The sequence below is a fragment of the Bactrocera neohumeralis genome, chromosome 2 (assembly GCF_024586455.1).
Source record: "Bactrocera neohumeralis isolate Rockhampton chromosome 2, APGP_CSIRO_Bneo_wtdbg2-racon-allhic-juicebox.fasta_v2, whole genome shotgun sequence".
Taxonomy (NCBI): Eukaryota; Metazoa; Arthropoda; class Insecta; order Diptera; family Tephritidae; genus Bactrocera; species Bactrocera neohumeralis.
Genome location: NC_065919.1, coordinates 64,165,238 through 64,180,203, shown reverse-complemented (window position 1 = coordinate 64,180,203; position 14,966 = coordinate 64,165,238). Strand labels below are relative to the sequence as shown.

Below are 14,966 nucleotides of genomic sequence, written 5' to 3'. Positions count from 1 at the left end.
GGCTGTCGTTGCCTCGTCTAGGTCTCTAATTTCAAGCGTAACTGCTTGTGCTAGGACTTTAACTTGTGCCATATCTTTTAAGACCTCTATTGCACGTTCTTCGAGTTTGATCCAACAGTGTTACCTAGCTATCGGTGTATGGTATATGGTACTTGCACTAGTGAAAGAAATGATTTCGACTATCTTGGCTTAGTGGCCGCCGCTTCTCTAGCCAGACAAAGCATGTTTCCTTCTAAAATTTTGTGAGCAAGGACCTCAAGAGAGATAACATTCCATGCTAATGGTTTATTAAAAATCAGTATAAATAAAATCATTCGGACGTTTCCATATTTAAAATATAGGAAAAAGGCTGATACTTATATGTTATTTAGCTTAAACGACTATGACCCCTCAGTGTGGAATACCGATATCCTGGATTTTACAAAAATCCGCCGTAAGTATTTATTTTACAAAAGGTTCTCCTCATACCTAAAGTTACTTGCTACTTGACTCGATCGGTTTCCTTCAGATATTTAAAAACAAACCTGAATTATACAGGGTTTGTCCGGAAAGTAAAGGACTGATTTTCTTTCGCCCCGACTGCACTTCGGAGTGTGCGCGCATCGACTGGATTCGATAGAGGGCGTTCCTAGCTAACGAACGAGCGGCTGGTCAGTTGCCTCCGAGCACCTGGAGAGTCTGGACAAGCATATTCGCACGACGTGTTTTTGTGAGTGGTGCAAGCCGAAATGCAACATTCGAGAGAGTTACGCGATTAAATTCAAGCATATGATCGACACCCAGGCTTTAACAAGAAGTCGTGTTTTCAGTGTGAAGGCTGGGAAGAGGTCGCAAGATGAAGACCGTGCTGGAAGATTGCTCCGACCATGAATTTGTTCCTCCTGTACAACCGTCAATGCCAAGTTTTACGTGAAAGTCCTATAAACAAAGGGTCAATCGGGACGGACAAGACATCCCAGCAAGACAACCCAGTTGCACCACGACAACGTCTCAGTTCACACCGCCATTCTTGTGAATAGCTACCTAACCAAGGCCGGAATCCCGGCAGACGACAGAGGGGATCGAAGCAGCACGCACCTCGGCTGGCAGCGCTGCATCGACGCAGAAGAAGTCTATTTTGAAAGTTTTTAAAAAATTGTAACGATTGGTTGAATACAAACCCTGTAAACCATTTCTGATAATAAACAGAATTTAAACTTCAAAGAATGAATGACCTATAAAAATCGGTATATATCATTAAATTTATAGAAAAAAAGAGACCTATAAAGGTTCTAAATTTAGGATATTTCGTTGTATTATCTATGAACAATATATAACGATTTTCGCCCTAATATATTTTGCAATAATGCAGACTCGGAAAGTTCATGAGCCAAAATTATTTAACACAAAATAATCAAAATAATCGATCACAATTAGGGGATGTCCGCGTTCATTATCTTTAAGGTACCAACCACCTAAGCAAAAATACCTGCCACAGTAAAGACCTGTTATTCCAATTCCTACGTTAAAATTGTAGTCAATATAATTTAAAATATGATTGATATCAAATTTTATATGATACTTTTGTAGCTTTTTACTAGAATTGTAGTTTTATGCCGCTCGAACCAAGTAACGTTACAACCTTCTGAGGTCTTGCTCCAAGGCTGACACCTACTTGTTGCAGTTGTTGCAGTCCTGGTAGACAAATGTTACCATTCAGAACCACGAACCAAAGAAATTGTATCCTGTTTCTATGTAACAGGTCAATTTAAAAGTCCCCAGTCTACCGTGGTAAAATAAACCGCAAAAAGTCTTGCGGTATTTTCGCTAGTTGGCGCTGAAAGCGCGTAGTTCTAGTTGTATTCGTCGCATCGGGTCATGCTATACCCTTTTGGAAAGCTAATTTCACGCGCTAACACGTTATATTGTGTCGCAAACATGGAGCAAAATAAAGAGAAATTCGGCATATTTTACAGTACTACTACGATAAAGGCAAAAATGCATCTCAATCCGCCAATAAAATTTGTGCAGCTTATGGACCCGATATAGTTTCCAATTCCACCGCACAACGATGGTTTCAACGTTTTCGTTCTGGTGTAGAGGTGGTCATGAGGCATCAAAAATTCATTTCAATTTCAATAAAAAAAAAATTCAATAAAAATACCGCAAGACTTTTTTGCCAACCCATTATATTTTATTTTAGGAAAATTCCTTTTCTTTATTCAACACAGTTCCGTTCAAGGGTGATACACTCCAAATTTTTGTAAAACGATTTGTCATTTGCTTCAAAATAGGCCTCAGTTTCGGTAATCACCTCTTCATTCAACGAAAATTTCTTCCTACCGAGCAACCTTTAAAGATATGGAAAATACGATGGATGTGGAAGTAATACGAAGCCCAATTCCTAGATTTTCGCCATCGTTTTCACTGACTTGTGACACGGTGTATTGTCTTGGTGAAACAGCACTTTCTCATTCTTCAAACGTGGCCGTTTTCGAGGACTGCGTCCCTTAAACGATCCAATAACGCTATGTAATAGTCGAAATTCTTACTTTCGCAAGGTAACCAATAAAAACTATTTCATGTGCATCCCAAAATACAGACGACATAACCTTGCCAGCCGACATAACCTTGCCAGACGACTGTTGCGTTTTCCCACGCTTTGGAGTGGGTTCATCGTGTGCAGTCCACTTCGATGACTGTCAATTGGGCTTCGGAGTGAAATGTCGGAGCCATGTTTCATCCATTGCCACGTATTTAACACCAATCCCAATCTTCAGCCCTTTTGATCCGACTCTGTCGAAACAGCCCACTACAAATACAATAACCGATCGAAATCAAGTTACAGAAAACTTTATTCTTTGAGAAGGGTATCATAGTTTCGGTGTAACAGGACAAGAGAGAACTTTTCTTGTTTTCCCTATAAAAAGAGCAGCTTTAGAAAAATAAAACATTTCATTTTCGTTTATATATTTCAATTCATTGTTTCACAGGTTTAATATTTAATTAATGTTCTTGTATAAAAAAAGAAAAGTAAATGTGTATTCTTGTTTTATAATATGTTAAGCAAAATCGGAAATATTCTAAATTAATTAATATAAACGCGCAAGTTTCTTCTAAATGCTCATTTCTTCATTCAATAGTATGTTTGTTGTTTGTTTCACAAACATTTTTATAATTTTTTTTTTATTTTTCATTTCATTAAAAATGTGTGCGGCGGCGCAGCCATTTCAAATCAGCCCATAGCTCATATTAAGTATACGGCGCTGGTATCGACGGACTCGATGCGAGCAGCGTAAGCATCACCACCTTCAGCAGCATCACCATTTCTAATAGCACCGCTACAAACTTCAGCTTTCTTCTCATCAAACGTAGGCAAATCCACATTGAATGCAACGGTTTTTGTCTGTTGTGGTTACGCATCAGCCATTTCTAATAGCAACACTTTGATGCCTTCCAACTAAAAGAAATAACAAGTAAGGAAGGGCTAAGTTCGGGTGTCAAACATTTTAATCATTTCATTATACGTCATTTACATTTTTTTTCAAATACCGTATTTTTGTAAAGTTTTATTCCGCTTCATCATTGGTTTCTAATGTATGTATATATTATACAGAGAAGGCATCAGATGGAATTTAAAATAGCGTTATATTGGAAGAAGGCGTGGTTGTGAACCGATTTCACCTATATTTCGTAATGTCATCAGGGTGTTAAGAAAATATTATATACCGAATTTCATTGAAATCGGTCTAGTAGTTCCTGAGATATGGTTTTTGGTCCATAAGTGGGCGAGGCCACGCCATTTTAAATTTTAAAAAAAGCCTGGATGCAGCTTCCTGCTGCAATTTCTTCCGTAAAATTTAGTGTTTCTGACGTTTTTTGTTAGTCGGTTAACGCACTTTTAGTGATTTTCAACATTACCTTTGTATGGGAGGTGGGCGTGGTTATTATCCGAATTCTTCCGATTTTGAACTGTATATGGAAATGCCTGAAGAAAATGACTCTGTAGAGTTTGATTGACATAGCTATAGTAGTTTCTGAGATATGTACAAAAAAATTACGTCCAAATATGACCCTCCCTAATGCGATCCTTTGTGCCAAATTTCGCTTTAATATCTTTGTTTATGGCTTAGTTATGACACTTTATAGGTTTTCGGTTTCCGCCATTTTGTGGGCGTGGCAGTGGGCCGATTTTGCCCATCTTCGATCCACCTTCTTATGGAGCCAAGGAATACGTGTACCAAGTTTCATCATGATATCTCAATTTTTACTCAAGTTACAGCTTGCACGGACGGACGGACGGACGGACGGACAGACAGACATCCGGATTTCGACTCTACTCGTCACCCTGATCACTTTGGTATATATAACCCTATATCTGACTCTTTTAGTTTTAGGACTTACAAACAACCGTTATGTGAACAAAAGCTTAGCAACATTGTTGCGAGAGTATAATCATAATATTAGAGTTCACAAACTGAAGGACTGATTCGCGTATATACAAACAGACAGACAGACATGGCTAAATCGACTCAATTCGTCAACTGATTATACTTGTATGTATATATACGGATGTCACAAACTTCGGGGCAAACTTAATATACCCTCTTCAGCATATAAATATAAACTATTTATATTTGCTGTACGCCGTCTTCGATTGAGGAAGCGGCGGACTCTGCAAGGATTACGCGTTTGTTGTTGGTCTTGTTATTGATAAAAATAAAATAATATTGTAAAAAAATAAAATATTTCTTATACAAAGTAGCTGGTAGTTTTGTACTTACACCTTGTTGTTCAGTATCGGTTTGAGAAATAGCGCGACGTTGGTTGCGACGTCTGTAGCGTCGACTAGCCGGTCCACGGCGACGTCTACGTGCATTTGGATTTTGTTCAATGTCGGTATCCACTTCTTTCAGCGCAATTACTTTACCGTCCTTCTCTTGGCTTTCCTTAAGAACCTGGAGAACAGGTACAATCTTAAGACGGCGTTCCGAAAGCAATTCCCAAAATATGCCAGTTGGTCGTTGCAACCGTCTGCTGACATGTATAACCTCTGTGGGTGTTACAATCAAATCAACAGGAGTATCGTATTTTTGAAATAGCTCTTTTGGCAGGCTATCAACAACCTATAAGCAAATGTTCGTAATATATTAAAAGTCATTGGAAATATTTGATGCAAATGCATAGAGCATTTGCACGCATAGCTTATCAATTAAATAGCAACGACTATTATTGTAGCGATGAACTTGAGGTCATTAATATATTTAGTTTAATAAAAATAAATATATATCCACAAATATACTTACATATAGTATATTTGAATAGGAGCCTTATTAAAAAATATATTATAATCTCCATTTGTCGCTGAAGTCAACGAAAGACCCAAGAAACGATCACATTGAAAGGGGTATTAGATGCGTGAAGTCGCCGATCTAATCATGTTTGGGTCGGTAATTTGTAAGCTAACTTTATTCATAGATGCCGTTACTTTATTTAAGATGACGTAACTACACTTAGGGCACCTTGAGTAAACATTGGGAGGATAAAGTATAATCTGAAATAGACCAAACGAATAAAGGTGTGGACCCGTTCGATAATAAATACCTGGGTATGTCTTGAACAGGGTGTATTAAAAAGTTCGCCACAAAGTTTGTAACATCCAAGAGGAAACGTCGGAGGCCCTATAAAGTAGATATACATAGTAGATAAATGACCACCATGATGAGCTGAGTCGATTAGCCTTATCTATTTGCCTATCTATGTACCATATACGCGAATAAGTCTCTCAATTTTTGATCTGATTTTGTACTTTTTTCTACTACTACTGTAAAATAAAGCTGCCTTTCAAATTGAATAATCAAATTGAAGCCCCTATATGAATAAGTTTTAAATTGACAAGGTACCTTCACGGAATTTGGAAGTAAAACTACAATATCCGAACAAATTGTTCACATCGAACCACTATTGCATATAGCTGTTGTTGTTGTGGTTCTATCGGTTATCTGATCCCTGTTAGGGTGGTAACGTTCAGATGAGTTGTCATCGAGGTCATCCAACGGTAGGCCCATTAAACGTGCTGTTTCGACGGGGTCAGGGGGGAGAGGTGTCAGATGTTTAGGGTTTGCTGGGCATGCAATGTTGTGGTTATAGCCATGCGGGGACTCGTTACATGTTGGACATACATATATATATTTGGTATGTCGTGGTCGATTCTGGATAAGCGGAAGTTTAACCTGCTACAGTATCCAGAACAAAGATGCGCAAAGATCTCGATTATTGTGGCAACTCGAGCTCTTCGTGGTTGGTGGTTTGACTCCAGGTATGCCATTCACTGAGAGCGAGTCGGTTAAGGTGTTTATGGCTCCACTGTGAATGGCGGTTAGTGCGGTTAGTCTGAGGTTTGTTGCGTCCGAAGTCTAATCAGTGTATTGTTTTATGTCGTCGACGTAGTTAAGGAAAGCCTACTTGATGTTCCTAGGAGGCGGTTCCGGTTTGATGTCTACGAAAACAAATTGCTTTGAGAGAAGGTCATTGTGCTCCTTAACTGTGAGTGTTAGGCTCCTTGCAACGAAGAAGAGAGAATGGTCGGATAGCCGCTTACTTTTGACTACATGTCAAGGATTCCATTGCCCGACTTCATTATTGTGCTATCATCACGATACGAGGTGATGTAAAATTAAACAGCAATGGAGAGAGTACACCACCCTGCGGAACCCCTGTTTAATTCTTCTCAATTTGGTTCGATGACCTCAACTAGCGTTGCTGTGTGATGCTGTGCACTTTGCAGAAGCCACGCTGATGGTTTGCTAGACTTCAGGTTGCACAGCCGTAGAAGCTAATGTTGCAGTAGTGCGATTACAACATGGGGCCACGTAACTCGTGATCCACTCTCAGTTTGTCCTAAGGTCTGAGCAGATCTTAAGATGGCTCCATCCCTTCCATGCATTACACCTAACCGAGCTGGAGTTTGGATAGAGCTTTTTAGCCTAGACACAGCGGAAAAATACCTCCGGTACCCTATTGGACTCAATGTCAGCACGAGTTAGAATACGGAGCAATCCTGCTGCAAGAAGTTGCTCCAATGATGGCAAACTTAATCTAAAACTCACGAATTCAAAGGGGGTTGGATCTCCGAAAGAACAGCACATGGCCGGATTAAATCCGCGTCAATACCGGTAAGATAGAACCAGCTGTCGTGCGAATTGTATAGCTGCCAGCTGTCATACAGAATGATCAATCAAAATCATTTTTGTTTGGAAAACTTTTTTATTTGTGAATAATATTAAAGGTTCGGCTTTTCCTGTCTTGCCTATAAAAGGTAAAAGTTCAAGAAATAAAACAATTTTTGTTTCGTTTCATTTTCGTTTATATATTTCAATTCATTGTTTCACAAGTTTAATATTTTATTTAATGTTCTTGTATAAAAAAGAAAAGTAAATGTGTATTCTTGATTTATAATATGTTAAGAGGAAAACGAAAGAAATAAAAGTCTCACCAAAATGGGAAAATATTTTAAATTAATTAAAATAAACGCACAAGTTTCTTCTAAATGTTTCAATTGTTAGTTCAATATATGTTTGTTGTTTGTTTCGCAAACATTTTTATAATTTTTTTTTAGTTTTTCATTTCATTAAAAATGTGTGCGGCGGCTCATGCTGCTAGAGCAATTTAAATAACCGCGTTTCAAATTGGAACAGGACATTTGGAAATTGCGTTGAGAATTAATTCTCGTTATTTTCGCTTTTACTTCTTTATATATAACTAAATATATATTTTTTTATTATTTTCCCTTATTTTTCGTTTTTATGTATTTTTACTTGTTTTTTTTTTTATTTTTATTTTCATTTCTTTTTTTTATATTTGCTAGTTATCTTCGTAAATTCAGTTTACAAATAAGTTAAAAAGTGCGCGCAAGCTAATAATTGTTAAGAGTATTTTTTATCTACGCAATACAAGAAATTAAAAAAATTAATATATTACAATCGAAATTAAACCGACGGGGATGGTAAAAAATACCAAACAAATATTTTGTTCAGAACTTGGCTATCATAATACCCCGCAATGGCAAAGAACAAAAATCTTTAATTGTTTTATTTGTTATAAGTAAGAATATTTTGAAATATTAAAAATAAAACTAATCTGACATTCGGAAAAAATAAGAAACGTGCGTAGTAGTTGCATAATATATTACTGAACGGGGAAGGCAAATATATGTATGTATATGTAGGGGCGGGTGTTGACGGAGGAGTAAATGAATGTTAAACAATTTTCTCTCGTTGAACGCACGATTCCAAATGTCCCAACCAAAAGTACAGCCGTTTCAAAACAGCCCGTAGCTCATACTATACGGTGGTGGTATCGACGGACTCGATGCGAGCAGCGCCAGCATCACCGCCTGCAGCAACGTCACCATTTTCAGTAGCACCGCTACCACCTTCAGCTTTCTTCTCATCAAACTTGAGCAACTCCACATTGACTGCGACGGTTTTTGTCTGTTGTGGTTGCGCAGCGTCTCCTTCAGCGCCACTGGCATTACCAGCACCAGCACCTCCACCGGTAGTCACTGTCAATGACAAGTCATTCAACGACTTGAGCACCTTTTCAATTTCGTCCTCAGTGCTCGGTGTGCCATTGCGATTGCCAAAATGCAAGTAGCACTTGCCAAATTGACCTATTAAATGATTTTATTATTAGTTTTCGTCGTAAACCATGTACGCGTGAGTGCGTAAACAACTACAGTTAGGGTCAACTAATTAACAAAGACATGCACCAAAGAAATGTTTTTATCCTACCACCAATATTTTTTAACCTGGCAACGCTTTTCACTTAATTTAAATTTTAAAATGCTTCCCCGTTACTTGTCAAATTTTTTTCAAAAACATCTGTTTACAAAAAAAAAAAAAAAAACTCAGGCTACTTGTCACATTCTACACTGGCCACCGCAAGCTGAAGAAGCACTTAAATAATATGGGCCTAGCTTGTTCTACAAATTGCCGGTTCTGCGATTGGGAGCCTCAAACTCCAGAACACTTGCTAATTGACTACAGAGCAGTCTACAGACGCAGGATAAAGGCCCTGGGATCAATGTTTCCAAATTGGAATAACATCGCCTCACTAGCACCTAGCAGTATAATGGAATTTATCAACATGCTGAGGCTAGGAAGGTCTTTGTGATTTAGGAGAGGGCAAAATGGACCTAATGTCGCGGTGCAATCCTCATCTATTTATCTTATCTTTTTATTTACAAACCTCGTGTGTTTTCCTAAAGTACGCTTACATTGCAGTCGGTCACGTAATTGGCAACGCAATGTTCTAATACTTTTTTATCTACATTTACAACTAATTTAAGTAAGTTTCAGCAGAAACAAATCCTGTGATGAAAGTACGAGAGTCATTATTTTTAAATAAGCGCAACGATGGGATTACATATTCGTTAAAGATATGATATGAGGTGCTATGTCATGAAAGGATGACAAAAATTGGGTGTCACATGAATTAGCACCAGTATATTTCTATACTGAGAAAATATGTATATTTCTATATAAAGCGTTGTTAATTATGTGACTGAAAGGTTTTGCTAAATTTAAAATAGTGGAAAGTGTTGTTCAGAATAAAATTCAATTATTATTTAAAAAACAGTGAAATGTCGGTTAATTATCCTGCAAAAGTTTAAATTATTCTAGTCAACTTGTCATAAGTCGACAAGTAATAAGATGTAAAAAGCAGCATTGCTAATTATGTGACTGCAGCTGTATATAGCAATATAAGCCATTATATTTACCTTTCCATGAGATATAGAGTGGGTTACATTCGCGCTTACGTAACTCGGACTTCAAATCCTTTACGCGCACATCTCGCGTAATATTCGAAAGTTTAATGCAGAAATCGCGGGCAAGTCGATTCTTACGCACACGCTGCTGCCGTTGTTGCTGTTGCTGTTTGCGATCACCGCCGGCTCCCTTGCGTTCCTGGCTTTTGCCTTCAACACCTGATTGATCGCCTTCGGACTAAAAGAATAAAAACAAAAATATTAGAAACAAGAAAAAATCCCATGTGCATAGCATAAATAATTTTTATCTTGATCTGTGAGCTTGTATGGCTATATTTGAACATTTTTCCCATTGCCTTAGGCAATAATGTACAGCAATTTGCAGAAGAAGGCTTTAGGCCCTGGGTTCCATATACATTGACAGGGATCACGTCACCTCAGTAGCGCCCAGCAGACTTCAGGCTGCTGGAACTTGGTGAATATATGTGATATAGGAGAGGGCACAATAGACCCTGGGTCGCGGTGCAATACCTCACTAACAATATCTACCTATCTATCTATCTAGACAATAATTCATGCCGCACATCGTGAAGATAACTTTTCAAATAAAAAAATTAACATACAAGGGTTGGTTTTTGATCCTTCAATTTGTATGAAAACTATTCGCTATAAAGGTCCGATATCTTGGTTCCGACAAACAAGTAAGTTCTTGAGAAGAAAGTAATATGTACAAATATTCCGATCAATATCTTAAAATCCGAGGGGCTTGTTCGCATATACATGGACAGGCGGACAGACAGACAGACCGGCATATCTAAAAAGTCTCAGCTCGTTATACCGATATATATTTTATAGGGTCCACGAAGTTCAATTCTGTGTGTTACAAACTTATAAATGTAAACTATTTACCTTTGTTGGACGCCGTCTTCGGTTGGGGAAACGGCGGGCTCTGCGAGGATTACGCCCAGCAGCATTTGAGACGGCATTTTGCTATTGCGAAAAATAAAATGATATAAAAACGTTAAATATTTCTTTTAGTTTTGTACTTACACCTTGTTGTTCGGTATCGGTTTGAGATATAGCGCGACGTTGGTTGCGACGTCCGAAACGCCGACGAACCGGTCCACGGCGACGACTGCGTGCATTTGGATTTTGTTCAATGTCGGTATCCACTTCTTTCAGCGCAATTACTTTACCGTCCTTCTCTTGGCTTTCCTTAAGCACCTGGAGAACAGGTACAATCTTAAGACGGCGTTCCGAAAGCAATTCCCAAAATATGCCAGTTGGTCGTGGCAACCGTTTGCTGACATGTATAACCTCTGTGGGTGTTACAATCAAATCAACAGGAGTATCGTATTTTTGAAATAGCTCTTTTGGCAGGCTATCAACAACCTATAAGGAAATGTTCGTAATATATTAAAAGTCATTGGAATTATTTGATGCAAATTCATAGAGCATTTGCACGCATAGCTTATCAATTAAATAGCAACGACTATTATTGTAGCGATGAACTTGAGGTCATTAATGTCTAAATATTTATATTTGCTTAGTTCTATTTAGAGATACGCATACATACAAATATACATATGTACATGCATGGTATTCTTTGCTTTTTGCCATACCTGCAGGTCATGTACCATTGTAGCGATTACTGTGTCAGGCGTAATTGAACCAATTTCGGTAAGCAAGCCAATATCCTGATCGGCGAAACCGTTACCGCGTCCGATGCGGTAACCATCTCGTGATACTACCACCGAACCAATGACTACCATATCCAACTTAACTTTGTTTTCTAAAGCTGTAAGGGAAAACAAATAGTATTAATGTAACGAACTATATAGGAATTATACGCCATTGACAAAGGTTATTCAAACCAAATGCTTTAAAAACGGTTTTATGAACTTTTGAACTTACTTATTTCTGTGCGATGTTGCTGAACATCTTGTACATTTAGAATTTCCTTTTTCTGGTCATCTGTGGCGTCAGCAGGCACATCAACTTTTAAATATATAGCTTTGGAGTCACGCGTTCCTGGTAAATACAAGTTTTTTCCAGCAAGCAGAGTTTCCAATTTAACCGAATGCAAAGCGCGATCGATATTAACCTTGATGTTTTCTATACACATAACATACAAATAAATTTATTGTTAATATATGAATAGAAGTGTAGAGAAGTTAATTATATTTTCTTACGAGCTTTTTTGAACTCTTCGGTTTCTGATAGAAGTTTGGCGGCTTTGTCGCTGTCTACAAAACCAGGTATGCGATTGAAAATAGCATTGAAACCGACGCCGCACTTGTTATCCTGAATTTTCTTCCAGGTTTGAACACGTAGTGATCGTTTAGTTGGCTCAGCGGGTACATTAGCTAAAAAGTTTAATAAAAATAAATAAATGTCCACAAATACATAATAAATGTAATTATATACTTGAATAGTAGCGTTATGAAAAAAATATATTATATTAAATTATATTTCAAAGAATTTCAATGCTAAACATATTTATAACGATTGTAAAATTAACTATGTCATCGCAATGTTGGACGTGGCGAGCAGTCAGCCTGTTCGCATCTTCTTTGCCTCACCTTCATTTTCATAAACACACGTAACAAATCTATATACAAATTTATTGTAGGAAAAAAAAATGTCTCTTATTATTAATCGTACCTATAATGAAAATTATGTCATAAACCAGTTTTGCATAAAAGTTACTTGTAGCAAAAAGTTACCGTTTAAAATAAAAAATATATTTCGGGGTTCACTTTTTATGAACTATACAAAATGCAAAAAGTGGTAATGGGGATGAGTTATTGCTTATACACGCCCAAGAAATAGTATTTCATCAAACATTCCCTGCAATTCTACAAATCAACGAAAATAGATCAAAAAAGGAAATTTAATAAATATGTAATTTTTAAATGAGACCATATACATAGCGTTAACAATATACGTGTATATATGCGCGTGCTCATTCCTATTTGGAATTGTTAATGACAGCTAGCGAAAAAGAAAATGAAAAAACGGCGCAATGTTGTTGGCATTCATAAACGATGAGCAAATCATACGAATCATCAACAATCCATACTAAATGCTACACCAATTATGACTGACCTGTACTGTGCACAGTGGTTCTATCGGAGAACTAACTAATCGTTCTTATCCACATAGGCTAAAACCCTTAATATAACAAAAACTTAAGCATTTCGGAATTTAAATAACGTTTGTGTATAGACACAAAAATTACAAAAACATTGATTACTTAAAAAAAAATATGACCTTTACCAAATTACGGTATTTGTTTAATTGAAGCATTTACAAGTGTACATTCTTGTATATATGTATGTACATAGGTAGCGTTAAGAAACCGTAACTAAATTAGTAGAGAAATGAGCAACAAAATGATGGTAAATCCACAAAGCTTCCTAACATCACTTTCCCCCCTTGAAAATAAAAGCTGTCAAATATGATTCATAAAGAACGGTGTGTGTATATTGATAGAAATCGCAATGCTATATTTTTTCGTGCTTTTGTTTTTGCCTATTTTGAAACTCGCCGATCGCGTGAAAGATTGCATATGGACAGCGATGATGATATACGAAAAGGTGGTAAAACGAATATGAAAAAAGAGGAGTTTACTCTTTTATACATAGAAAGAAAGTGTTGGAACAAATTTGGAAAGTATTAGGAACAAGAAGCGATTTAAATGTTAGTATTTAAAAACACTTAAATTTCGCGCTTAAAAGTGTAGTTATGTACAAAATCCTAGAAGCATTTACACAAAGTACTACAATAGTTCTAGGTAAAATTGCATGTTTTTGTGAAATCATAATGTGAAACAATTTTTTAACAAAGTATACATTGGTGTATATGTTTCAATGTAATAGAAGGAAAAAATAATAATTTTCTAGAGCAATAAATGCTGTTAGCTCAAGCTATTCTTTATGAACCTTTTAAACTTCGAGTACTTAAACTGATTTAAGCAACTCTTCCTAGAATGCAAGAAACAAAATTTACCGCGTAATATTTGTTGCGACAGATGTAAATGCATTCGATGAACCGTATAACAAAAAATATTTGTGAATTTTAATTTTCACAATAAAACGCATTATACATGTATCGAAATTGTTATATGTTTAGCATATAGTTTAAAATAAAAAAATATACTTTATTCAACTACTTACTTGTAGAAGACACTTCCGGAGTAGCGTTTGAACCATTTTCCGCAGCGTTAGCTGCGTCTGCAACAGCGGTATTGTTTTGGTTTTCCATTTTTAGCGGTATCGCGAAGATTGCACCTTTTATTCTTCTTCACTAGTGTCACTATAAAGCGCGTAATTCACTCAATAATTTTTCTTTTGCTATAATTTGACAATTTTCTGCTGGGCTGCTATCGAACCAAAAAACCACGTTTTTTCGCCTCTTTCCTATCGTACGTAGCGGCACTCGTCCCGTTCGATACTATTTTGTTGTTGTGCTCTTCCCACCAGCGGTACTAGGCGCACTGTACTTGTACCTGTACGAGAGTTTTCTACCTACGTCCCTTTTCCGCTGCTGTACTCCAGAGGAAGCTAGTTGCTGCTTTGGATTTTCTTTCAATTTTTTTTCTAATTTCACCGACTATGGAGTTGGTAAAATAAAATTTTTTCGACTATTTAAATTCGCCAAAATATTATGAACGCGAAAATTGTTAGCACACAATCTCGTCGTGCGACTTTTTAGCTGCTTTACTTTCTTCTTTTCAACGAGAGAAAATTTGTTTTTTGGGGGGGGTTGACAGAGATATCACGTCAGCTGCAGAAATAGAATTTCTTGTCTGTGCGATGCAGAGCTGGAACGAAACTGTGACGATTTTCACCAATTTTTTTTCCAAATACCAAATGGGAGAGTTCTTAATAGAATCTCCCCTCATTAATGTGGTAAAATCAACACAAGTGCGAATGCGAAAGCAATATAACTCTGATACCTGCTGATACAATACGATACTTAATAGCTTGTGTTAGAAAGAAAGAGCTAATATGTAAACAAAGTGCAGCCAATTTATACCATTTCGTACTACAGGGTTGGTCAGATGTAAATAAATCGAATTGTTGAAATGATGGTGCTCTAATCACTTTATGATGTATGGCATCATTTTAATTTGAAATTGCTTTATATTTTTTAAATTTTAAAAATATTTATCATAAAAAACAGTGAAAGTTAAATATTAATATATATCTATCAA

At 36.9% G+C, this 14,966-nt stretch overlaps 1 protein-coding gene across 1 annotated transcript; it reads right to left on the bottom strand.

Annotated features, from left to right (window-relative positions):
• Positions 1 to 7,448: 7,448 nt before the first annotated feature.
• Positions 7,449 to 14,593, bottom strand: LOC126760327 (methenyltetrahydrofolate synthase domain-containing protein). The gene is made up of 8 exons (XM_050475897.1): positions 13,927 to 14,593; positions 11,941 to 12,114; positions 11,663 to 11,863; positions 11,371 to 11,546; positions 10,799 to 11,140; positions 10,658 to 10,738; positions 9,761 to 9,986; positions 7,449 to 8,650 (listed from the first exon to the last, which is right to left on the bottom strand). Exons 1-8 carry the CDS (start codon positions 14,012 to 14,014, stop codon positions 8,322 to 8,324), a joined length of 1,617 nt encoding a protein of 538 aa, XP_050331854.1. The 5' UTR covers positions 14,015 to 14,593; the 3' UTR covers positions 7,449 to 8,321.
• Positions 14,594 to 14,966: the final 373 nt, after the last annotated feature.